This window comes from Papaver somniferum, unplaced genomic scaffold (assembly GCF_003573695.1).
Source record: "Papaver somniferum cultivar HN1 unplaced genomic scaffold, ASM357369v1 unplaced-scaffold_133, whole genome shotgun sequence".
Lineage (NCBI taxonomy): Eukaryota > Viridiplantae > Streptophyta > Magnoliopsida > Ranunculales > Papaveraceae > Papaver > Papaver somniferum.
The window spans coordinates 3,422,696-3,444,334 of NW_020622492.1; the positions used below are offsets into that span (position 1 = coordinate 3,422,696).

Consider the following 21,639-nt stretch of genomic DNA (forward strand, 5'->3'; position numbering starts at 1 on the left):
CTTACGAATATTTCTGCGATATCAAACCAAACTCCGTATGTTTTAGGCATAAAACATGTTTTGCAACTCTTGCCATTGTTTATTTAAGGTTGTTACTTATTCATCTGTTGCTAAATCATCAGGAAATTAAGTTTTTTTCATCAATTTTATTATCGATCGTGTATACATGATTGTTCTTTGTTTATTTTCCCGTTTCTTATGTTATTACAGATAACTAAATAGATCTTGATTGATGTAAGAAAGATAGAAGGATCTAGCAGTGAAGAAGACTCATCTATTATGATTGCAAAATTTAGTTTTCCCGTTTATAATTATATATCTAGCATATACATTATCTCCGTGCGATAATGGCTGGTAATATGTACATACGTGCATATTCTTCTCATCTATTATTTTGTTAAGTTTTAATGATTTTGCGGTAATAAAAATATGAAGTCATTCTTTCTTTTTTGCAATTCTTGATGATATTTTCAGCGTGTGGAGGACCAAGGGTATAATTTAAGTTGGATTTCATCTGGTGCTAAGTTGTTTTGTATGTTAACCGAATCATCCACGGCTATGGCACTTAGTCGGGCCGTTTTCCCTTTCCCTGGTATATGCTTAATTAGTTGTTTGTTCAATGCTTTGTATCATCGATGTTTGTTGGAAATTTAATTAATTATGAAAAAAATGGAACTGCGGTATTGGTTAAGTTTGCAGAGGGGCATGTATTTGGGTTCGTAGACTGCCGCATTTGCATACTCGTGATTGACTTTCGGAGGGAGGTAGTGTGCGTGGTTTTTTTGTTCTTCCCTTCCACTCATAAGAAAATCCATCATTTTCTTTTGAAAATAAGAATTTTAGCTGTATTTTTTTTCTTTACATATAATTAGATTGAAAAACAAAAAGACCACTCATATAATTGTACCCCCAAAAAAAACAAAAAACTAAAGTTAAAGCTAACTTGTAGGATAGGGTATCTCAAGAGCAACAAAAATTTGAGACGCCACAACCAAATACAAAAACAAAATGCAAGTCCACAAATTAACGCTAGACATGAGAAAAAGATTCACATTAAATTTTCCTAATGTTAGTCTCCTTGTGATTATCTGCAAGATTTTTAGAAATATCTTGCCCCTCTTCCTTTGAAGAGGGAATCATTCTCATTGCATAGAGAGAATCTATCAGGCCTACAGCAGAACCCTTATTAGAATATTTTATAGTTTTTGACGTACTAAGTGCCATTACACTTTCAGTTGCTATTTTAAAGAAGATACAAAATTTATATTGATCATTAAAAGAAAATACCTGATTTGTGGATATCACAAATGAGTCAAGAAATCTTCTTTTGAGAGTTTACAAAAGGGTTTGTTAATCCTGTACAGATAAAAATAATACAACATCATTAGGAGTAAAAATCACCATAAAATAAAATTCGCAGAGAGAAAGAAAAAAGCAAAACAGACGGCTAAAGGATTTTCGATCCCACAAATTAGGAAAGTTGTTTCGTCAACTTTATCAGGAAAAATGAAATTTAGGCAAGTTGCATTTTTTGGGTAAGATAGAATCTGATAAGTATAGAATTTTGGATGTCTAGAAGATACTCAAAATTGGAAAAAAATAGTCCAACCAATTGATATAACTATCCAAAAATAACTATCCAGCTTGTGGCTAGGCTACCAACCAAAAGCTCTGTAAGAATTCCTTCCTTTATCCCAATAAATAATTTATTAATGGATGAAAAAAAGTTATGGAAATAAAACATTACATAAATTAGGTAATCATTGATTTTTATAGCCTGAACTTGCCAAATGTAATCCAAAGTACGCAATATGGGAAAAAGAACAGCTAGCCAAAGATAAAAAAAACTCAAATATATTTAGATATTGATTAGTATTCTTTTCAAAACAAAATCTTTTTATTTATGGGAAGTTTCTTTATATAAATTATTAGAACCTAAGCCAAGCAGCGTCTTCAAAGCCGCTTCTCACTTCCCATAAATAAAACTAATTTATATAAAGAATCTGGTAATTTGCAGGTATCCTTGAAACCTTGGCGCTGCAAATGTCATTCTAATGGGATTCTTAATATATTTTCACGCATGGTACTCTTTCTGTTTTGTGTCGGTTCTCGCTTACTTTTTTTTATATATATTTTGTTTTACCGTTTTGTCATCTGATTTTTAGTTTTGAAGCAATTTTTTTTGTCATCTGATGTTTGTTACTATTTTTTAGCAGGTATCACTAAAAAATGTAATCGATTTCTTCTTCTTTTTTTTCTCTCCAGCTGGTGTTGCTTCATTTTTGGCCGCTGCTGCTATCGGGTATGTAATCTATTAGAAATATTTTGATTTCTGTTGATTTTTAAGCTTTTTGGTTTTTCTCGTTCCACTGTACGTTTATTTTTCTGAAATCTACTGCAAATCAATTCAAGAATTTGGCGTTGTTTTGTAGAATGCAAATAGAAGAAAACTTTGCTTCGCTAGTGGCAGGGACAGAAGAGAGCAAGTAGCGTGTAACTGGTGATAGCAGTCTGTGAAGGAGAGATGGTGATAAAAATGTTATTAGGTGGTAGCAGACCAACAGGCTACAAATGATGTAGGATGTCTAACAACTGGTGGTGCGTAAGAACAGGTAATTTTATCAACGATCCGTAAATATTTTGACTTTTTCTGGGGGGTTTATTCGTGACTATTATGTGAAATTTGCATCGGTAAAAAGTGCATTCGACAAGTTGAAAGAGTATTAGTTGTGCGGGTGATCCATTGTTATATGTTATTGAGGCATGTAAAACAAAAAGGAAAAAAGTCTTTGTGGATTTTATAATGATCGCTGAATATGAGTTTTGATTAGTTTCTTCGCTGGACAAGATTAGGATTATCAATCAACTATTAAACAATAGTCCATAAGAGTATTTAGGGTAGAGTTGTGTAGCAGAATACGGTGTCTTGCAGTGTGTGTAATTGTATAATCTGAATTTACTTTATTTAAGAAATATGGCGGTTCTCAAATCAAGCAAGGATACGAGGTATAGATCGGATCTATTCAGAGAAAATCTGCGAGATATTCAGAGAAAATCTGCGATGGAAATAACTATCCGACATACATTGACATTTCAAATACAACTATGGAACCATCAACATCAAAAATCACCACCATCAGAAAGAATGATTTACAAGATGTATATACCAAAACTATTGTCTATCAACACATTCGTGAAAATACTGGGTCTATAGACCGTATTATTCTTCAAGCAGTGACCTATAGGAATGAGAATCATGAATAGAAGGTTAAAGTGATTTAGGTACTTAATTAGATATTTTCTTTTGTTTTTTCTTAGGAATGAGTTTTGCTTTTATTTTTATTTGGAATACATTTTCTTAAATGGGATTTTTAGAAATCACAAACAATTTCAACTTTGTTATGGTTTCCCTTTTTGTAAATGTTATAGTTCTTATAGTTTCTCTCTTATGCTACCATTTTCAGAACAGAGAATAAATTATTTTACTTGAAACGTTATTGTTAAGTAGTTTTTCGTGTAATAGAAGATATTCTCTGTTATTTATGGACTGAATTGACCTTTAATTTATTAGTTTTGTCCAGAATATTTACAAACTGATCGTAGGGTAATCAATCTTCCCATCATCCTTTACATGGTGTGGGATAATTACCATATGAATTTAGATCTTTGTTGCCGTAAATTTCAAGTAGTAAATCAAGTAGTAAATTAATTTCAATAGCTATATTCTAGATTAGGGTAAAATAAACCACGTGTAAAACGAAATCTTTCTTACCCTAAATAAACCACGTCTGTTTAGAAACTCTAAATAAACAGGAAATATATCTTTTTCGTGTAATGAAGATATCTTTAGAATTTAACCAAAATTTAGATAAAATTAAGGAAACAAAATATGGAGAGAAAAAAAACATTAAACCCGAATTATCCTCTATATATAAAAACCAAGTGTAAGTGATCTTTAGCCCAAAAAAAAAATAATACGATAAAGCTAGAAGAGCTTCGTAATATATATACAAGTACGAGTATCACTACCTACACGCGGTAATCAAAGAGAACAACAAAAAATGGTAGAAAACAACAAATTCACAAAAAGAAGAACAGAGAAGACTTGCGGAACAGTATGAAAAGGCAAAGTAAACTTATCTCTACCTTGAAGAGCTCACATCGACAAAAAAAGAAGAAGAGACATACAAAGACAACAAAGAAACCATAGGCAAAAGGGGTGTGAATCTTCGATTTGATACGAATGGTATGCTTTTATTCAATTAACCAAAAGAAGTTTAATCCCGACTAAATAGTTTAAATTTACCTTGCTTGCTATTTTCAATCAATTTTTTGTTATTTGCAGAGCTAAAAATAAAATAATTTTTTTACTATCAAGAATTTTGAATTGTGCTTTAAAGTTTGTTTTTGTTTAACAATCGATTATAATAAAGATAACTCTGATCAGAACTTATGTAATTTTGTTTATTTTATTTTCTTGCACAATTTGGTTGTGTAATATACTCTCTATATAAAAAGGGCATTAAATATTCCATAAACAATAAACAGACCCTGCATCGCACGGGTGAGAAACTAGTATTTTGAAATTAAAAAGTTTCTCTCTCCAGCACCTTTAGATCGAGGCCCCCACACTATAGATTTGAATTCAAGTCTCATCCCATGCATTTGATTAGGTATATTTATATATTTATTTTATTTAAACGGGGTCATGTTAACTTGTGTACCCATGCACAAATTAAGGAGGGTATAAATGGTATTTTTCGTTATTGTTTTCATACCTCATTATTAAATCTCGATAGAATAATAATTGCATAAATAATAGAAACCGATTTCCATAAATACCCATGGGTTTTATAGAAATTAATTTTGCCATAGTAAATAGTCGAGCACAAAAATATGTATTTATTTTTGCTATTGTCTTCTTCCTGTCTCTTCCTCTTCCTTTAAACTTTCGTTTCTTAGTTTCTCAAGAGATTGTAAAGAAAGCAAATTAGACATACAGTTAATAAAAGGGAGACCATACACACAACTGGTTTTTGTATACAAACGAGATCTTAGAGAATAGGCAGTGGATTTTGTATGTAGGGTTTAACAAATTAGATTTTGTGTTTTTATTTTTACTCTCTATTTTTGTAAATATGGATTCTAATTAAACCCTTATCATATTTTTGCAAATCTGGATTTGTTGTTTTTCAAATTTGGATTCTGATTAAACCCTTGATGATTTTCGTTTTAAATGGTAGTGGTGATATTGACTTTTCAAAAACTAATTAAACCTAAAAATCTATTAATCATTTGACCTATCATGCTCTGATGGATCACGAAAGAACATGTGAATATTGAAATCAATTGTTATAAAAACATGATTTTTGTTTTGTTTGACTGGAGAAACAGTGTAATAACGATTCAAGATAAGAAGATGAAGACGTAATTGACGATGTGTTCTATGCAGTGAAGTTAAATATTTTTTTAAAAAGAGGATAAAACAGGAAATATATTTTCTTTGATATGTTAATTTCATTAACCAAGATATATGTTATTCCAAAAATATTTAGAAATACAAGGTAAAAATAATAATATTTAAAGGGTCGTAACTTGTGTGTCCATGCACAGTTAACAAAATAAATCCGGGAGAGCGGGGTTTTAGGAGGTCTGCTGATCCAGAAACTTATTTTTTTTTGCTGTTTTAACTCTTGTTTTCCGAAACGGTTTTTCAACTTAATATTCCCTAATTAATTCTATTAATTTTTGGTAATTATAATGTTGCCGTTTTATGACTGTCGTGGAAGACTTTCAGTGGGCACTTACTGCGAAATTTATTTTCATTAAAACCGTATTGAATTCTTTTGAGTTATAAAAGAAAAGTTTCTGGAAAAGATGAAGATATTGTTTTTCATCTATTTTGAGTTCTGAACAAGTGTTAGAGTGAGTATTTGTTAGTTCGATTTCTCATAGTGCAAAGAAATCGAATAAGAGAGTTATCAGCTGTTTTATCCCATAGGGTTTTCGACAAAAGTTGACTGCTAGCACAATCAAGAGGCAGAGTCGCGAAACACCTTAAAGATAGCGACCTAGTACGCGACTCAGCTGTTTGAGATTTATTTTTTGTGTGAATTTTTTGTATTGTTTCCAACATTATTTGCCCAAACTTTTGATGACTTTGAAACAAATGAACAATATAGTTTTGAATCCTGATATTTAGAAATACAAGGTAAAAATAATAATATTTAAAGGGTCGTAACTTGTGTGCCCATGCACAGTTAACAAAATAAATCCGGGAAAGCGAGGTCTTGGGAGGTCTGCTGATCCAGAAACTTATTTTTTTGCTGTTTTAACTCTTGATTTCCGAAACGGTTTTTCAACTTAATATTCCTTAATTAATTCTAATTTTTGGTAATTATAATTTTTCCGTTTTATGACTGTTGTGGAGGACTTTCAGTGGGCACTTACGGCGAAATTTATTTTCATTAAAACCGTATTGAATTCTTTTGAGTTATAAAAGAAAAGTTTCTGGAGAAGATGAAGATATTGTTTTTCATCTATTTTGAGTTCTGAACAAGTTTTAGAGTGAGTATTTGTTAGTTCGATTTCTCATAGTGCAAAGAAATCGAATAAGAGAGTTATCAGCTGTTTTATCCCATAGAGTTTTCGATAAAAATTGACTGCTAGCACAATCAAGAGGCAGAGTCGCGAAATAACTTAAAGATAGCGACCTAATACGCGACTCAGCTGTTTGAGATTTATTTTTTGTGTGAATTTTTTGTATTGTTTCCAACATTATTTGCTCAAACTTTTGATGACTTTGAAACAAAAGAACAATATAGTTTTGAATCCTGATACAATCTAATATCCGTTCTCCAAAACAAGTTTGAGAAGATAGAAAGAAGGAAAATGAATAGACAAATAATTGTACAAGGATATATGAAACCCACCTTTCAACAGTGGTATAAAACCAGAAATCCAAGAAATTAATTGAAGGGAAAATCTTGGAAGACATTTCTCAGTTAAAATTCTTTTACCCAAATTACTTTAAGTGATTCCGACAAAAGAATTCACTTAATTTTTTTTTTTTTGAAAATAGAAATCACTTACTTAAATCACTAGTATCTCTATAACTACGGTGACGGTGGTGGTCGCACTGATTTTGATAGCATTTGATAGCATAAATTGCAAAGATGAACTAATAGTTAGTTTGCTTGATGATGATTTTTTATTTGATCTCTTTTAAGACTTTCGAATTTCTCTAGAAATCAAAAAAATGCTTGGGATATCTTCATGGATTTTTTCATACACTCCTTCGATCTCGGACTCAGAGTTTTCAGATGGAAACTCAGAGAAAGAATCTGCACCCCGGTTAAACAGGGGTGCACATAGTCACACTCAAAGTTAGGTCAAAGACAATCAACAATTCACGTTAATTTTGAGTACCAACCCATAAGTTGGACAAATGACCTCAAACTATCTGAAGGCCCCCTGAATACTTGATTGACAAATTTAGCCCCATGAGATAATCAAATTCAGCTGCCCACTTATCTAGAAACGAGAAACAATTAATGTTGTTGAGGTTAAACAGGCTCAGAGATATTTTAGAGCAGTGTTATCCCACGCAGCTGCGTGGGAAAGCAGTATAAGCAAACAGTTTATAGACTGTCGGATCAAATCATGTACTGTTAGATTAAATTTATGTGATCTTTCTCAAAAAGCTACAGATGGCAAATTTAATGTATTAAAAAAAAATCCTTCTAATTTATTTTCAATTCATTTTGTGTCTTTTTATTTCATCGCCAACATCATTTATGAATAAATAAATCTTAGGAAGAGGAAGAAGATGATAGAGTGTTTCACTATTATCTGAAGTTTCAAGAACTCCATATTCTGCTACTGCAACTAGAGAAATAAATGAATGGATCTGCTCAATCCATGTTCTAGTCCTAGAAATTTGTGGTGTTACCATTTTTAAGCTTGCATCATTAATTCACCACCACATAAAATCAGTCTCCATCTTTAAAACTCCGATAACTCCATTTGTTAATCAATCTCCTTTATCAAAGTTCTTAAAATAATAATGATTCACATCCTGAATCAAGGTTTTGAGTTCTTCAAAAAAAAACCATGGGAGGAACCAAATATCTGCAACCGCAAATCCAAAACCCCATTGAAAATCAACTAATTCTGAATGAACCCACGCATTGATTTTCACCATTAAATAACATAAGAGATCGAAAGAATTCTCATCACACCCATTATCAGATTATCAATCTTTTACTTGCATACCTAGCTACCCATCCTTGCGAACCCATCTATCCTAAAAACTCTATCTTAATCCTTTTATTTTGATAATGAAATGAACACAACAATTTCTTAACTCTATTATTGGGGCTTAAAAAGGGTAGGTTTTTTGGGGCTTAATGGGGTCATGAAATAACAACCCATAGAACCCTTTATCTATCCTTTTTTGTAATTTCTAATCTACCCTTAATTTGATTAGTGCTAATTAAATTGATTAATCTAATTAATCAGTCTCAGTGAATCGATTTGACTAATTAAATCATTAATCTTTTACAAATCAAAACTTGATTTTTTTGAGTTTTGAAGAAGGAAAAATGGTGATTTTGGTGAAATTTTTTTGAAAAAATTTGAAGAAAAATGATGGGTAAATGTGTCGACTCAGCCGTAAATACGACTACGCGGTTAGGATATTAGGAACTCCCAGCCCGTGAACATATATAACGGATGGGAGGTTAAGAACTTAGGCCGTTATGCTTCCCAGAATAACCTGAGTCTGTATTACGGCTGGGTTTGCGTAATATTCCCATCCGTAATTAAATTTGAAAATTAAGAAATTTTTTGTTTCAACATGAATTCTTAATACGATTTAAAATTACTAATACTTTCATTAACTAGACCACAATAAAACTCATTACATGTTTAATATATCCCTATTATAAAGTTGATTTTAATAACATCCCTTTCGATGTATCAAGAAATCTTTGATGATGGTCATTTGAGCTTCGAAGTTGAAATTATAACCTTTCCATTTTCTCCATTCCTTGTTAGCTTGAGCTACGACTTCTTCATCAGTCTCACCTCTAAGTCGAAGTTGCTTGCACATACGAAGTAAAGCCATATATTCTTCCACTTTTTTGCGTACGTCTGCAAATCGGAGATACAACTCAACCTCATCGCGGTTGTTAGTGTTACCTGTTTCACTATAAAAATCGTCAAAAATCTTACTCCAATGCGATTGGCTGGGTAAACCACCTTTCCTTCATTCTTCTCCCTTCTTTGTATAGCATAATACAAAAATTTTGCAAAGAGATATGTCTTCTTCCAAAGTAAAGCTGGGTTTATCTTTTGAGTAAATTGCATTGAGTTTGTAGGGGTTTTGATGGAGATTATTGAGGTAGAAAATGTGATTTTGATTTGGAATGGGTGGTTATATGGAGATGGAGTTATTTCAATTTTAAATAAGTGGTTGAACAACTAGAACCTTCTATAGATCAGTCTTCAAACGGATCTATTTTTCAAAATTCAAAAAACTAGCCGATTTAATGTGGTACAAAAGGAAATTATAGGTAGTTACGGCTAAGTCGACCAAGCCATAATTCTGTATAACCTGCAGAGTTTGTGGTCTGTCAGATTTATGGTTGGGATTCCTGGCCGTAAACTAGATTCATTACTTTCTGTCAGAATCACGACTGGGACTCCAAACCGTAAAAAAAGATTACATCCTAGATATGTAGTCATAACCAGGAGCCCTTTTTTTTGGGTTATAGAATAATATACAACTAGGACATTCCCAACCGCAAATTGGTTATGGACGGTTTTCCAAACCGTTGAAGAAAAGACGGCCAGAAAATATAGCCGTAAATAGGACTCATTTTATTTTGAGTAACCAGAGCTTAAAACGGCTAGGTTTTTCCCAACCGTAAAGCAATCACGGCTGCTTTTCCCAGCCGTTTCCTGATTTACAGCCGGGAATTTCTAACCATTTTATTGTTTAATTATATGCATTTTCGTCTAGGTTCTGTGAAGCATCGACCTAGCCAAAAGTGCACAAAAAACTTAACAATGTTGATTTTTTCCTCATTTTTCTTATATTAGACAAATGGAAATACTAACATTCATTCATACATGCAAACCTCCAAATCCATAACCAAACAACGAAAACAGTAAATAGCCAAAGTCTTAGATAATAAAAAATCCATGAAGTAAAATCCTAAAAAGCGAGTAAATAGTCATTCATTCACTTGATTCCTCCTCATCCGAAGACGTGCGCAAAAAAGTATCCAAATCGTCGTCCTCTTTCTCCTGTTCAACAACTTGTTCTACCACTCTAGCCTTTTTACCTCTTTTTCCCCTGCCAACTTGAGTTGAAGTATTTTTACCTCCACCACATCCACCTCGAGCACTTGTTCCACCTCGAGCACATGTTCCAACTCGGCCTCTTTTTTCACCTCGATCACGACCACCTTTTTCACCTCCACCTCGACAGCCTCGACTGCCTCGACCGCCTTTTCCTTGCTTTGATTGAGCTTGCTCACCGAGGGAGTATCTGAGTCGTCGCTAGAAGAATTAGACCTAACCCTCTTATCTCTCCTTAATCGGACCTCTTCATAAACATATAAACCTGCTTTCTCAGGAATTATTATGCCTTTAACTCGATTCCGGAGTAATTTTTTTCAAGGACCGTCAACTTCTCACCCAAATCAATCATACGGCTCATGTCCTTGACCACCCAATTAACTCGTTCAACCTATTTTTTCATATCAAATACACATACTGTAATTATTCATAGATAATTAACAAAAACAACATATACAAACATAATTAGTAGTATACGTACCACCATCTTCTCCCAATCATCTTCTTCATTCATTGATTCCTTTGATTTTAAACTCTCTTTCTCTGCCTTCTTCAAATATCTCTGCGCCTCCGGATCCAAATTTTCCACATAAGGATGAGCCCACTCTTGATACCAGTCCATGTAATTCGCATCCGCTTCGGATGTCCCATGAGAAGCTTCAAGCAATCTTCTACTCATTTGGTTTTCTCTTTCGGAACGAGCATTCCACTAATCAATCAACGATGTTGGTTCATACTTCAATTTGACATCTTTGTCCTTAAACAGTGTCAGTGTAAAACGAGAGTCTTCAAGTACAATTTTCTGGACAATACCAATTTGTCCGAGCGTTCTATGAGGATCCAAAATGACGAACCCAGTTGAATGAAACAAAGGTCCCACATAGGTCGCCACATTAGAAAATTATCTATCACCAACTTCCTCATTTCCATCCTCATCAAGCTTCAAATATGGATCAAACACCACATCATCAATTGTCAAAGCATCCAACTTTTTCCTCATTTCGACCATTTCCGTCTCTTTAGCCTTGTGTTGGGTCCCTTCAAAGGGGTATTTTCCTCCTGTAGGTTTCCCTAGAGGTCATTTTGTATCCCGAGTAGGCCTCAAGGATTTAAAATGGTCGTAAACTCATGACTACGGAAAAAAATATCGATTATAAATAAGATATTACACACAAACCAATATATAAAAGCAAAATAAATAAACATTTGTTATATTAACACAAAACGATACCTGGATAAGAGAAACACATCCTGCAATTTGTGTTTCGTTCCACCTAGTAGCTTTGGAAAGACTTTGATCACACTGGCAAGTAAGGCGGTGGCCCACGAGTACTTGGGTACCTCGTTTGTTACGGATCGAGACTGAGAGTCTTCAACCACTGAAAATAACAAGCATTTACCTTATTTCATGAGAAATCGGGAAAGAATACGGTCCCAAGAGTGTGCAACAAATAAGCTATAGCCGTATGTCTAGCTCTTTCTGCGTCCATCACGATCTCTTCACTATCGGTCTTGCGAGCAGATTCCTCAAACTTCTCCCTCAGACGAACCAAATTAATCTTCCTTGACATATTAATTGTTTCACTAAGTTCACCGGTTGACTAAATGCCCTTTTAGCTCTAGGCACGGCTCCATACCCTATCTCAAACTCTTCTTCCGCTTCATCTTTGCCCCATCCAAGACATAAAGCTCATCAAAAGGAAGAGAATTGTTGAAACCCTCAAACACAGCCTTTCCTTCCAAAGCAAGACCGGTGATTTCCTTTGCATCTTCCGGAGTCATAGTCATCTCGCCGAATGGGAGTAAAAAAGTCATGGTTTCAGTCCAGAATCTTTCTCGAAAACCACAAACTGTCACAACATCATATGTCTTCTACAAAGCATCGATTCCATACCATAACCCCGAAGCTTTTACCAAATCTACCACATCTGGATGCTCATTGTCCAATGGCCAAAACTTTCCTTGTTGGTGCTTTAGTTTAGGGACCGCTTTATTCGGGAACTACAAAAACAAAAAAATTGGTTGTTATAATTAATAATCTATAATAAAATGAAAATAACATATATGTAATTTGATTTATTACCTTTGTGCCACAAAGCCTAGCAGCCCATGAAGACGGCTAACCAATCAAGACGGAACGATCTTTTGGCGTACCCCAAGGTCTCTCATTCCTCTTGGGAGGTAAAGGCACCATAACATCAATTACTTGTCTTGCCGTTTCTTTTAGTGGATACTTCTTCTTTCCCTCCTTCTTGTCTTCCTCAACTACGGATTTACCTTTATCAATAGCGACACCACTAGAAGTGCCAACTTCAGTTCCTCCAGTAAAAACAAGTACACCTTCATTTCTTCCAGCAACTCCAACTTCATTTCCTATAGTAATAACAACTCCAATTTCACTTCCTCCACCAACTCCAACTTCAGTTCCTCCACTAACAGCAACTCCAATCTCACTTCCTCCACCAACTCCAACTTCAGTTCCTCCAGTAACAACACCTCCACCTTCATTTTCTCCAGCAGTCACAAACTTCACTTGCATTCCTTGTGTTTGCACCCAATGGTTTTGCGTGACGAGGTTGAGGAGTCGGGTCACTACGAGGTGTTACTTCTTGTGATCTTTTCTTGTTCTTTTATTTTCTTCCGTTCAAAGACAAACAAGTCCAAAAACCAAAAGTAGATAAGCAAAAACGACTGGGAAATTTTGACAAAACTGAACCATGACAGTCAAAACGGCTAGGAAAATTGGATAGTCCAAGACGCAACAATAATTACGGATGGGAAATTTAGTATTGACCTAGACGAACACCAAATAACGGATAGGAAAACCTATACATGGAAATAAAGCTGGTTTAATATTCAGCACGGTACCACATACTGCTAGGAAATTCCAAGCCGTAATCTATAAACGACTAGGAAACTAAATATAGCAGTCAGGAAACAATGTTACGGATAGAAAGACCGAGACGTAAACTAAACTACCGCTGAAAAAAAATCGAACACAGGAGAATATACGGCTTGGAATAACCTAGTCGTATACAACTTGTTGCGGATAGGATTTCTCCATCTCGTACGCATCGACTATATTACGGTTGGGAGTTCTTAGATATCCCATCCGTAAAACTTAAAAACGGCTGGGAGTTCTTAGATATCCCAACCGTGTAACATATAAACGGCTGGGAAAACAACCGTGACACTTATTTACGGCTGGGAACACAAGAACTCCCACCCGTAAGCATTTTCAGAAACTGTTTTTTCATACCTAAAATTTTCGAAACCAACAGAATAATCAACAAAACGCTTAAATAAAGAGTGGGTTTTGAAATTCATACCTTATTGTTGTCATATCAGGACTCTCGGCGGCCGGTGCATCTCCTTCATTCACTTCTTCTTGATCTTCACTTTCTACCTCATTTGATGAAGTTGGTTTCTCTGCTTCAGGAGGGGGTTGATTCGACGAAGAATGACCTAGATTTTTCTTTGCTTTCATGGTTTTATAGAATGGGTTTAATCGACCACGAATTTTTTTTGAATCGACGATTAATCGTTGATAAACGAAGAGAACTGGAAAAAGAAAAGAAGAAGAAAAACTAGAAAAAGAAGAAGAAGAATGGGAACGAATAGGGGTGGGGGGCGAAGGGTTTTTTTCTTTTTATAAATTTTCCGTTTTTTGTTTTTTCCTAACTAGATTAGGTAGTTAATAGGAGGGTGGAAAGGTAATAAATAAAAATGATTGAGGGTATTTTTGAACTTTTAAAATAACATGATCTCCCCCTGTTCCTTTTGGTCTCCACTTAGTCATTTAAGCCCCCAAAGTGCCACCCGTCCCACCCCTACTGCCCCAATAATAGAGTTCCAATTTTTTTGAGCGAACCCAAAGCCCAAAGAATGCATGCTCGGTGGTGTATAGAATTTAAAATCTCAGAAGACTTGAAGGGGTATGCAAGTACAAACAGTTCAACATGACATAAACATAAAAAATGGAAGGACATAACATTAATTAATAGAAAATAAACTTAAAAGGACTTGGGTCTAATAGGTTAATTTTGCCAGCTGTTGCTTATTAAAGAAAATGACACCAATTCAGTCCAACCTCGCATCATACGATCAAACGGCCTATTAACTGCCTGCTTACACTGCTTTCTAGCTCAGCTATCCCATACTGCCTGCTTATGCTGCTTTCTAGCGCAGCTGCGTGGGATAGCGCTCTATGTTCAAGACATAGTTCTTACGCATATTCACATGTGTAGTGACCAATGTCAAAGACTAGGGGATTTGATAGAAGCCATGAAACCGGAACTTAACCAAGCTTCAGCAACATAGGAGCAGAAGTTAGAGATGTTTGAACAAGGAACATTTAAAATAAAATAATCCCAGAAAACATATTACCTAGTCAGAAAATAGTCTTAATAACAAAAGCAGCAGTAGCTAGAATTCTGCCTATTACAAAACTGCACTGATCCAAAATTTGTCATAAGAATGCATTCCTAAAGGAACAACATAGATAACAAAGAATTAGGTATTGGTTGCCCTTGTGTAAATCCGTTGGCTGGAATGGGCAGATACAAGTCTGACCAAACCTTTGGCCACCAAATCCCTGATAGCTCTCCTTGCAAGCGACCCATTGATCTACATAATAAGAGGAAAAAATGAAGATATTAGCTGGGCAGAAATACGGGAACCAAAACAGATGATTAACAGACAAAAGTGTAAAACAAAATAGTGCTTTATCTAATTCAAGTGAGCACACACATTCCTGCTGTCTAATTGACAACTGTTTCTTCGAAGGTTATTAGTATGCTTAAAAGTGTTTCAACTTTCAAACTATTCCATAACTGTACTTTGAAAACCCCTTAATAATTTGTGGAAAAATGTGCCATGGTTTGCAAACAAAACACCATAATTTTCTAACACAATCACTAATGGCATTTACAAATACATTGCAAATATCAGGAAACCGCTTTAATACAGTGTATCATTTCAAAGATCATAAGAGGTGCTACAACTTATATCATACTGATCAAACTTATTATGCTCAAGGTCACTCTACTCATTTTCTATAACAATATTGACATGTTGACTAGTACTGCCTCAGTTATTTCCAAAAGGTATGATTGTCTTAATCACAATATCTTAGATGAGGAGCTTTCAAGTAAACTTTAAGAAACAATAAAAGCATGTACTGGCCTACCAAAATTGCTCCAAATCTAGTTATGAAATGCACATAAGAGGTGGTAGAAGCTGCTTTAGTTGGTTTTTATACAACCATACTAAAGAACAAAACTTATATCACACTATATTAGTAGCAGTGTCCCTAGTTAAAAAGGGAGAGGGATACTAATGAACCAATTCACAAAAAAAAATAGTTAGGTTACAAAACAATGTTCAAAATACCGGCAACAAGCAGAACAATTCTAAATTCTGGTTTCACAATTCTATCTTTCTATCTTTTTGAATAATAATAGTTCAAACATACCATTGCAGATGATTAGGAATAGACATGTTAAAGGTCCTGAAAGCTAGAATCATAGAACAAACAGTAATATTATATTGTCATTTTCTTTTAAGCATATTATTATTACATTGTCATACTTGAAATACAAATCTTAAGAAACTAAAGAGAAAAAAAAAAAAAAAACTTACTCTCAATCTGTCAGAAATAACAGAGGGAGTGATGAGTTTGTATTTTGGTGCTTCAGAGATAAGCTTGTCATAACTAGCTTGATCAAACAACACCATGTTGTTAACCTTCTCCTTTTGCTTTCCTTTGCTCCACTTCTGTATAAATCACAAAACAACTCATTAGCAAAACACCCATTTTCGAAACCATATTTAAGTTTTGTGGATCATGAAATTGACCTTCTTCTTTTGTTTACCACCACCAGATTTAGCTGGCTTTGAAGATGGTGGGGGAGCTTTCTCCTTCTTTGGTGCCTAAAATAAAAATAAAATAAAAAATCATACGAGTCAGTAACATAAAACCAAGAAGACGAACAAACTGAAAAGATGAACAGATTCACGATACCAACCATTTTCAGTGATGCTGTACTCTGAGAACCAAACCCTAAGGAAGAAATCAGCAGTAGAGGAGAGAAATAAAAACCCTAGAATGAGATTTTCTTTCGTTATAATATAAGGGAGAGGTATATTATGGTTTCCACCGTTGGAATAACTCGTGGCGATAAAACAAGAAACGGATTGGGCTTTGGTCATCTCACTTAAACCCAAGGGTATATTTGTAAATGTAATCATCATCTCACCGATTATCTTGCTGCATATGATAGAGGCCGAGTAGAAAAAAGGGATAAGAAATTAGAGTTCGCGAGACCAGAGAAAAAAATGGCGCTAACCCTAACGAACACCTTCTTGCAGGCTAGAATCTCTCCTTCCACCACTCTCCCATCCAAGGTAATAGAACACATGATTTCAATTTGTAAGTGATGAATTTGATGTTATGTTTTAACTGAAACTAGATGTGAATTTCCCAGGTGAGAGTGGGAAGAGTGAAAGTGGGGAATGCACGAGCACCCCAATGGAGTTGTAGAAAGAAAGAAATACATCCAGAGTTTCATGAAGATGCTAAAATTTATTGTAACAATGAATTGGTATTAACTACAGGAGGAACACAAAAAGAGTATGTGGTTGATGTATGGTCAGGTAATCATCCATTTTATTTAGGTAATAGATCTGGTGTACTTAATGATGCTGATCAAGTTGAGAAATTCAGAAAGAAATATGGTGGTCTTGGTGGACTTGATAGTAAGTTAATGGAAATTCCTAATCTTAAAGGTGAGATCATTCTTCCTACTAAGAAGAAAGCACCTGGTAAAGGCAAGAAGAAATAGGACAATGTGGGGACTGGTACAAATTAGGGTTCTGTTTTTATGAGTATTTGTTGTTGTTGTTTTCTTGGATGATTAAACCTGAATTCATGTTAATTTGATATGTTGAACTGTTGATATGCTCACAAGTATTAGTTCAAATGTTCTCTTTTTGATGAATCAGTTGAGCATGTCGTTGGTATCAACAGCCAACAATGTTTCTGTGCTACCAGAGCGATGTTTGGTTTTATTAATTCTTGTTTAAATGATTTCTTGCATTTCTGAATTGCAGTTTCTTTAGTGATAAAAAAAAGTTAGAACTTTGAACAAATTAATAAGGCTGATTTCATGTCGAATGCAAATAGAATTGCATGTCAATATTTGTCTATAAAACTGTTGTATGGGACATAAACAGCAATTGATGTGTAAATTTTAGGTAGGTGTTTTTAGTTTCCTTCATTTTCTTCTGCCGTTTGTTTTCTTCACTTGTTCACAACATGAATACCAGGCATGTTAGTTTGGTACAATTCAAGGGAGACCCAGAAAGTCCATAATTTTGATACAATTCAAGGGAGACCCAGAAAGTCCATAATGTTATTGTTGAGTGTTGGTTAACTAGCCTGGTATACCTAGAATGTAGCTAGAACTTCATTCCTTGAATGTGTCTTGTATCTTTGTAAATTGGACCAGTTAGCAAGGTTAAGCTTGTTTCTCTTCAGCAGTAGTTTCCATCATATTTATGGGTAGTGACTGACACTGGTGAGGTGTGATCTTTACCTTGTCAGATTCTTGTCAGTTTCAAGTTAACTCATCATGAGTACAGTACTGAGATGGACTTCATTCCTTGAATATATCTTGAATCTTTGTAATTTTTGTTTCATTGGATCACTTCTCAAGGTTTCGTAAATTTGTTTCTCTCGGGCAGTAGTTTTGAATTGAAAGAGCATTTTTTCGCTATGCAGACATGTTTTCCACACAGAATTCATTCATCATTGGCTACTAGCAAACACACAAGGAGCCCTCTTTTTTTGATTGTTTATTACTGGAAAACTTTGTTTGGTACCCATTCAGCATACATACATGGATCCGCTGGTTAAGGATCATGACAGGATCCTATGAAATATTGACTTGTAATAAAGAAAGTTAGATTTTGGTTAAAAGAAAACATCAAGTAAACTGCAACAAATCCCTAGTGGTATTTTAGTTGTAGAAAATCTATCATCCTTGCATGTAAGGAAAGTATTGTATTCAACAAGAGATTCATGAAAGTAAGGAAGGATTGAGCAATATAAAAACACAAAGATGTACGTGGTTCAGCATAATTACCTACGTCGACGGATTAAAGGATGAATCTTATTATTTCTCGTGGTTACACAATGACGGTAATGCTTAGTAAATCACTCAAGAATAGCTACACTTAGTCTCTTTCCTTGCATGCTTATTTACAGAACTTGCCTCTTCCCCGATACCTCACTTGGTATTCAAAGGCAAAGGTATGCACAGCGAGATTACAATGTTAAACTGTCCTATCGACATTCGGTATTCCTGGTCGAGTCATCCCAGATCGACTGTACGCGATACTTCGTACCTGTCACTCTATTTTGCAGAACTTGATGTATAGTTCCCCATGCATTTTTCTTTGTTGTCCCGATCTGATCATTAAGTGTCTTGCAAGTCTTCTGACATTGGGCCCACTTTGTTCTGACTCTTCTGGTGCTTCATGTGTTCTTCATCAGTAGCATTAATTCGTTGTCCCTTAGATTCAAACTTGACCGTCGATCCTTCATATGACTTCCACGTTTCGTCCTACTACTCAGATGTGGTAGATTATTAGGTTACTGCGCCTCCTCATTCGGAATCGTTCCATTGCTTCGCCAACGCTTTTTGTTCAATGTCTTCATTTTCAAGGGTGTCGCCACATATCTCTTCTGATAATTTACCACTATGTTTTGCCCTTTTCTTTCACTCGTGTGTCTAACGCGATGGAAAGAAACTGCTCGACCTTCTGTCACCGTTGACACGTCGTCTCAACTGCTGCCACGCTTCACACTATCTAGAATTCATGACAACCTACTCTTCCAGCCGGTTTGACTTCTCCTCGACTGTTTCACCCATTTAAATAAATGGGCTCAGCAGTAACTCGTTATTCTCTCTCTACAATTCACTCCTCCATTAAAGTTCGACATTCTCTACGACTTTTGTTTTTTTGCTTTCTTGATTCTCTTACTTTGTTTTCCCGTTGTTGTTAATGTTGCTGCAATCTTCATCTTCCTTCATTATCACTGCCATCATCACTTTATCATCATCATCATCCCGTTATCATCTTCATCATCAACGACAACCAGTTCTTCCATGACTGAAAAGAGGTGTGTAAGTTATGTGTCTTCCGATGAAGATAATTTTGCGATTGATTCCTTGTTTTCTACCATTGATCCGTCACTTCATGATCAGAACATGCTTGATTATCTTTTTTCTGATGATTTTGTGTTACCTGATTGTAGGGGTGGGAAGAAGTTTTCAAGTATTCCAACCTGATAGATTCTCAGTTCATTTATCAACTCAAGAAGGAGTTTAATCTTCACGACTTCGAGATCGAGCTTCTGTTGGGTCAGAAAGGTATTCTGAAGAAGGACAAGGTGTTCTGAAGAAAGGTGTTCTGTTGGGTCAGAAAGGTGTTTCCCCATTCCTCCGACACTATCATTATTTCCAAGGGCCAACTCGAGGTTAGGCTTCCTATGCCTTTGTACCATCCTCCCGATGAGGTTATGTCTCAGCTCCGACCTACACGTGCTCTAGGTCGATGGAATGGAAACTTCTTTCATATTTCTACCGAATGGGAGAAGCGTGGTAATGGTTCTTGCATTAAGACTGACCACTCGACCTATGATCCTTCTCATCAATCGAAGTATACTTCGGCAAGCTTTTGTGGTTATGTAGGTTCAGGTTCGTCAAACTCGGAAACGGACTGACGGGGCTGGTAAGCGTGAGAAGGAGATGGTAAAGGAAACAAATACGACTCGTTTCTTAATTCTTTTACGTACATGTACTTGCCCCTATTTTTTTCCTTGACTGACTCCGACTGAGATTCTCCTTTGCAGAGAATGAGGGTTGATGGCGAAGGTGTTGACAAGAATGGTGGTGATGCTAGTGTTAAAGGTAGTGAAGATCCAGATACTCATAGTACTTTGTCAGAGTTACTGAAGGGAAAGACAGGTACCCATTCTGATGTTATTTCTATTGCTGAAGGTGATAAATGTGTTAAAGCTGGTAGTGGTGTTAAAGGTGGCGGTTCTGGTAAGGATGGGCCCCAAAATAGTTCGTCAAGGGTTTGTTCTTTGAGAAAGAAAGTCATCTCTCCCGAACTGGAAGTTCATGTGGTTTCGTCGGACGATGACGACGATCAATATCTGGACCAGTATGCCAAGCTCAATGATGAGAAGGGTTCTGATGGTGACGAAAACCAATATGGAAGTGGTTCTGATGGTGATGAAGACGACAAGGCTCTTAAGGAAGATCAGAAAGTTGAGGTACCCATTGGGAAGGACAGAGTTGAGAACATCATTCGGGATCCCTCGGATTCTCAGACCAAAGATGAAGGTGATAGTTCAGTGCTATCACTCCCGGGCCTTGCCTATGACTCCCTTGGTGCTCTAGCCTCCTCCATATTTGGCTCGATGCCCGAGTCTGAAATAGTAAAGGCGATTCTTATGTATCGTCATGCTTTGGAGAAGTCCTTTGACACCCTTATAAGTTTACCATCTTTTCCAAATACTTACCACGGTCACTATTTATCGGTCTAACTGTTTTATGATAATGACACGGGAGATTAACCATCACCTCCTTTGCGCCGCTAGTCGTGAGAAGCTTCGGAAAGAGAACTCGCGATTGAATTCTCAGGTTCGGGAGGAGCAGTCCCGATGTCAGGAGCTCAATAAGCAAGTGAATGGATTGAAAGGTACTTCCCATCCATCTTATCTATTTATTTGGCCGATGACCTAGATTTTAGAGCCTGAGTCTCTAGCATTCTATTATAGATGATGTGAGTCGTCTAGATGGGGAATCCGCCGAAGAATACCACCCTTTGAAACTTGAGGTTAGTGTTAGAGCACTGCTCGGTCGAACTGGCAAGTGTTCCTATTTACATCTTATTGTCAAGTTTAGTTCCCAAAACTATAAGTCTTGATTTCTAGTCTACTTATAGCTAAGTCTCGGATTAGGATAGTAAGTGTGGTTGAACATTATACTTCACGGTGTTCATCGATTTAAGACGAAGAACTACTAAGGGGAGCTTGTGGAACTTCATCAACAAATGGTATGTGGATACTTGAACTCATCTGTCACTCAAAAGTCTATATACTCTATCTCCTATTTGAGACAAAAGTTGTATATCTATATAGACTTCGATTATACACATTTGATATTTCGAGCTCAGTTTAACTCACTTACATATTTCTCG

At 35.5% G+C, this 21,639-nt stretch overlaps 3 protein-coding genes across 3 annotated transcripts; 1 reads left to right on the forward strand and 2 right to left on the reverse strand.

Moving 5' to 3' along the window:
• Window positions 1–10,242: 10,242 nt before the first annotated feature.
• Window positions 10,243–11,044, reverse strand: LOC113333812 (bromodomain and WD repeat-containing protein 3-like). The gene is made up of 3 exons (XM_026580214.1): window positions 10,847–11,044; window positions 10,691–10,756; window positions 10,243–10,566 (listed from the first exon to the last, which is right to left on the reverse strand). Exons 1-3 carry the CDS (start codon window positions 11,042–11,044, stop codon window positions 10,243–10,245), a joined length of 588 nt encoding a protein of 195 aa, XP_026435999.1.
• Window positions 11,045–14,701: 3,657 nt separating this feature from the next.
• LOC113333495 (40S ribosomal protein S25-2-like) lies at window positions 14,702–16,521 on the reverse strand. Its single transcript, XM_026579948.1, has 4 exons — window positions 16,392–16,521; window positions 16,222–16,296; window positions 16,006–16,140; window positions 14,702–14,991 (listed from the first exon to the last, which is right to left on the reverse strand). Exons 1-4 carry the CDS (start codon window positions 16,392–16,394, stop codon window positions 14,878–14,880), a joined length of 327 nt encoding a protein of 108 aa, XP_026435733.1. The 5' UTR covers window positions 16,395–16,521; the 3' UTR covers window positions 14,702–14,877.
• Window positions 16,522–16,645: 124 nt separating this feature from the next.
• On the forward strand, window positions 16,646–17,469 carry LOC113333467 (50S ribosomal protein L31, chloroplastic-like). The gene is made up of 2 exons (XM_026579935.1): window positions 16,646–16,770; window positions 16,851–17,469. The coding sequence occupies exons 1-2, from the start codon at window positions 16,702–16,704 to the stop codon at window positions 17,205–17,207; spliced, it is 426 nt and encodes a 141-aa protein (XP_026435720.1). The 5' UTR covers window positions 16,646–16,701; the 3' UTR covers window positions 17,208–17,469.
• The last annotated feature ends 4,170 nt before the right edge of the window (window positions 17,470–21,639 follow it).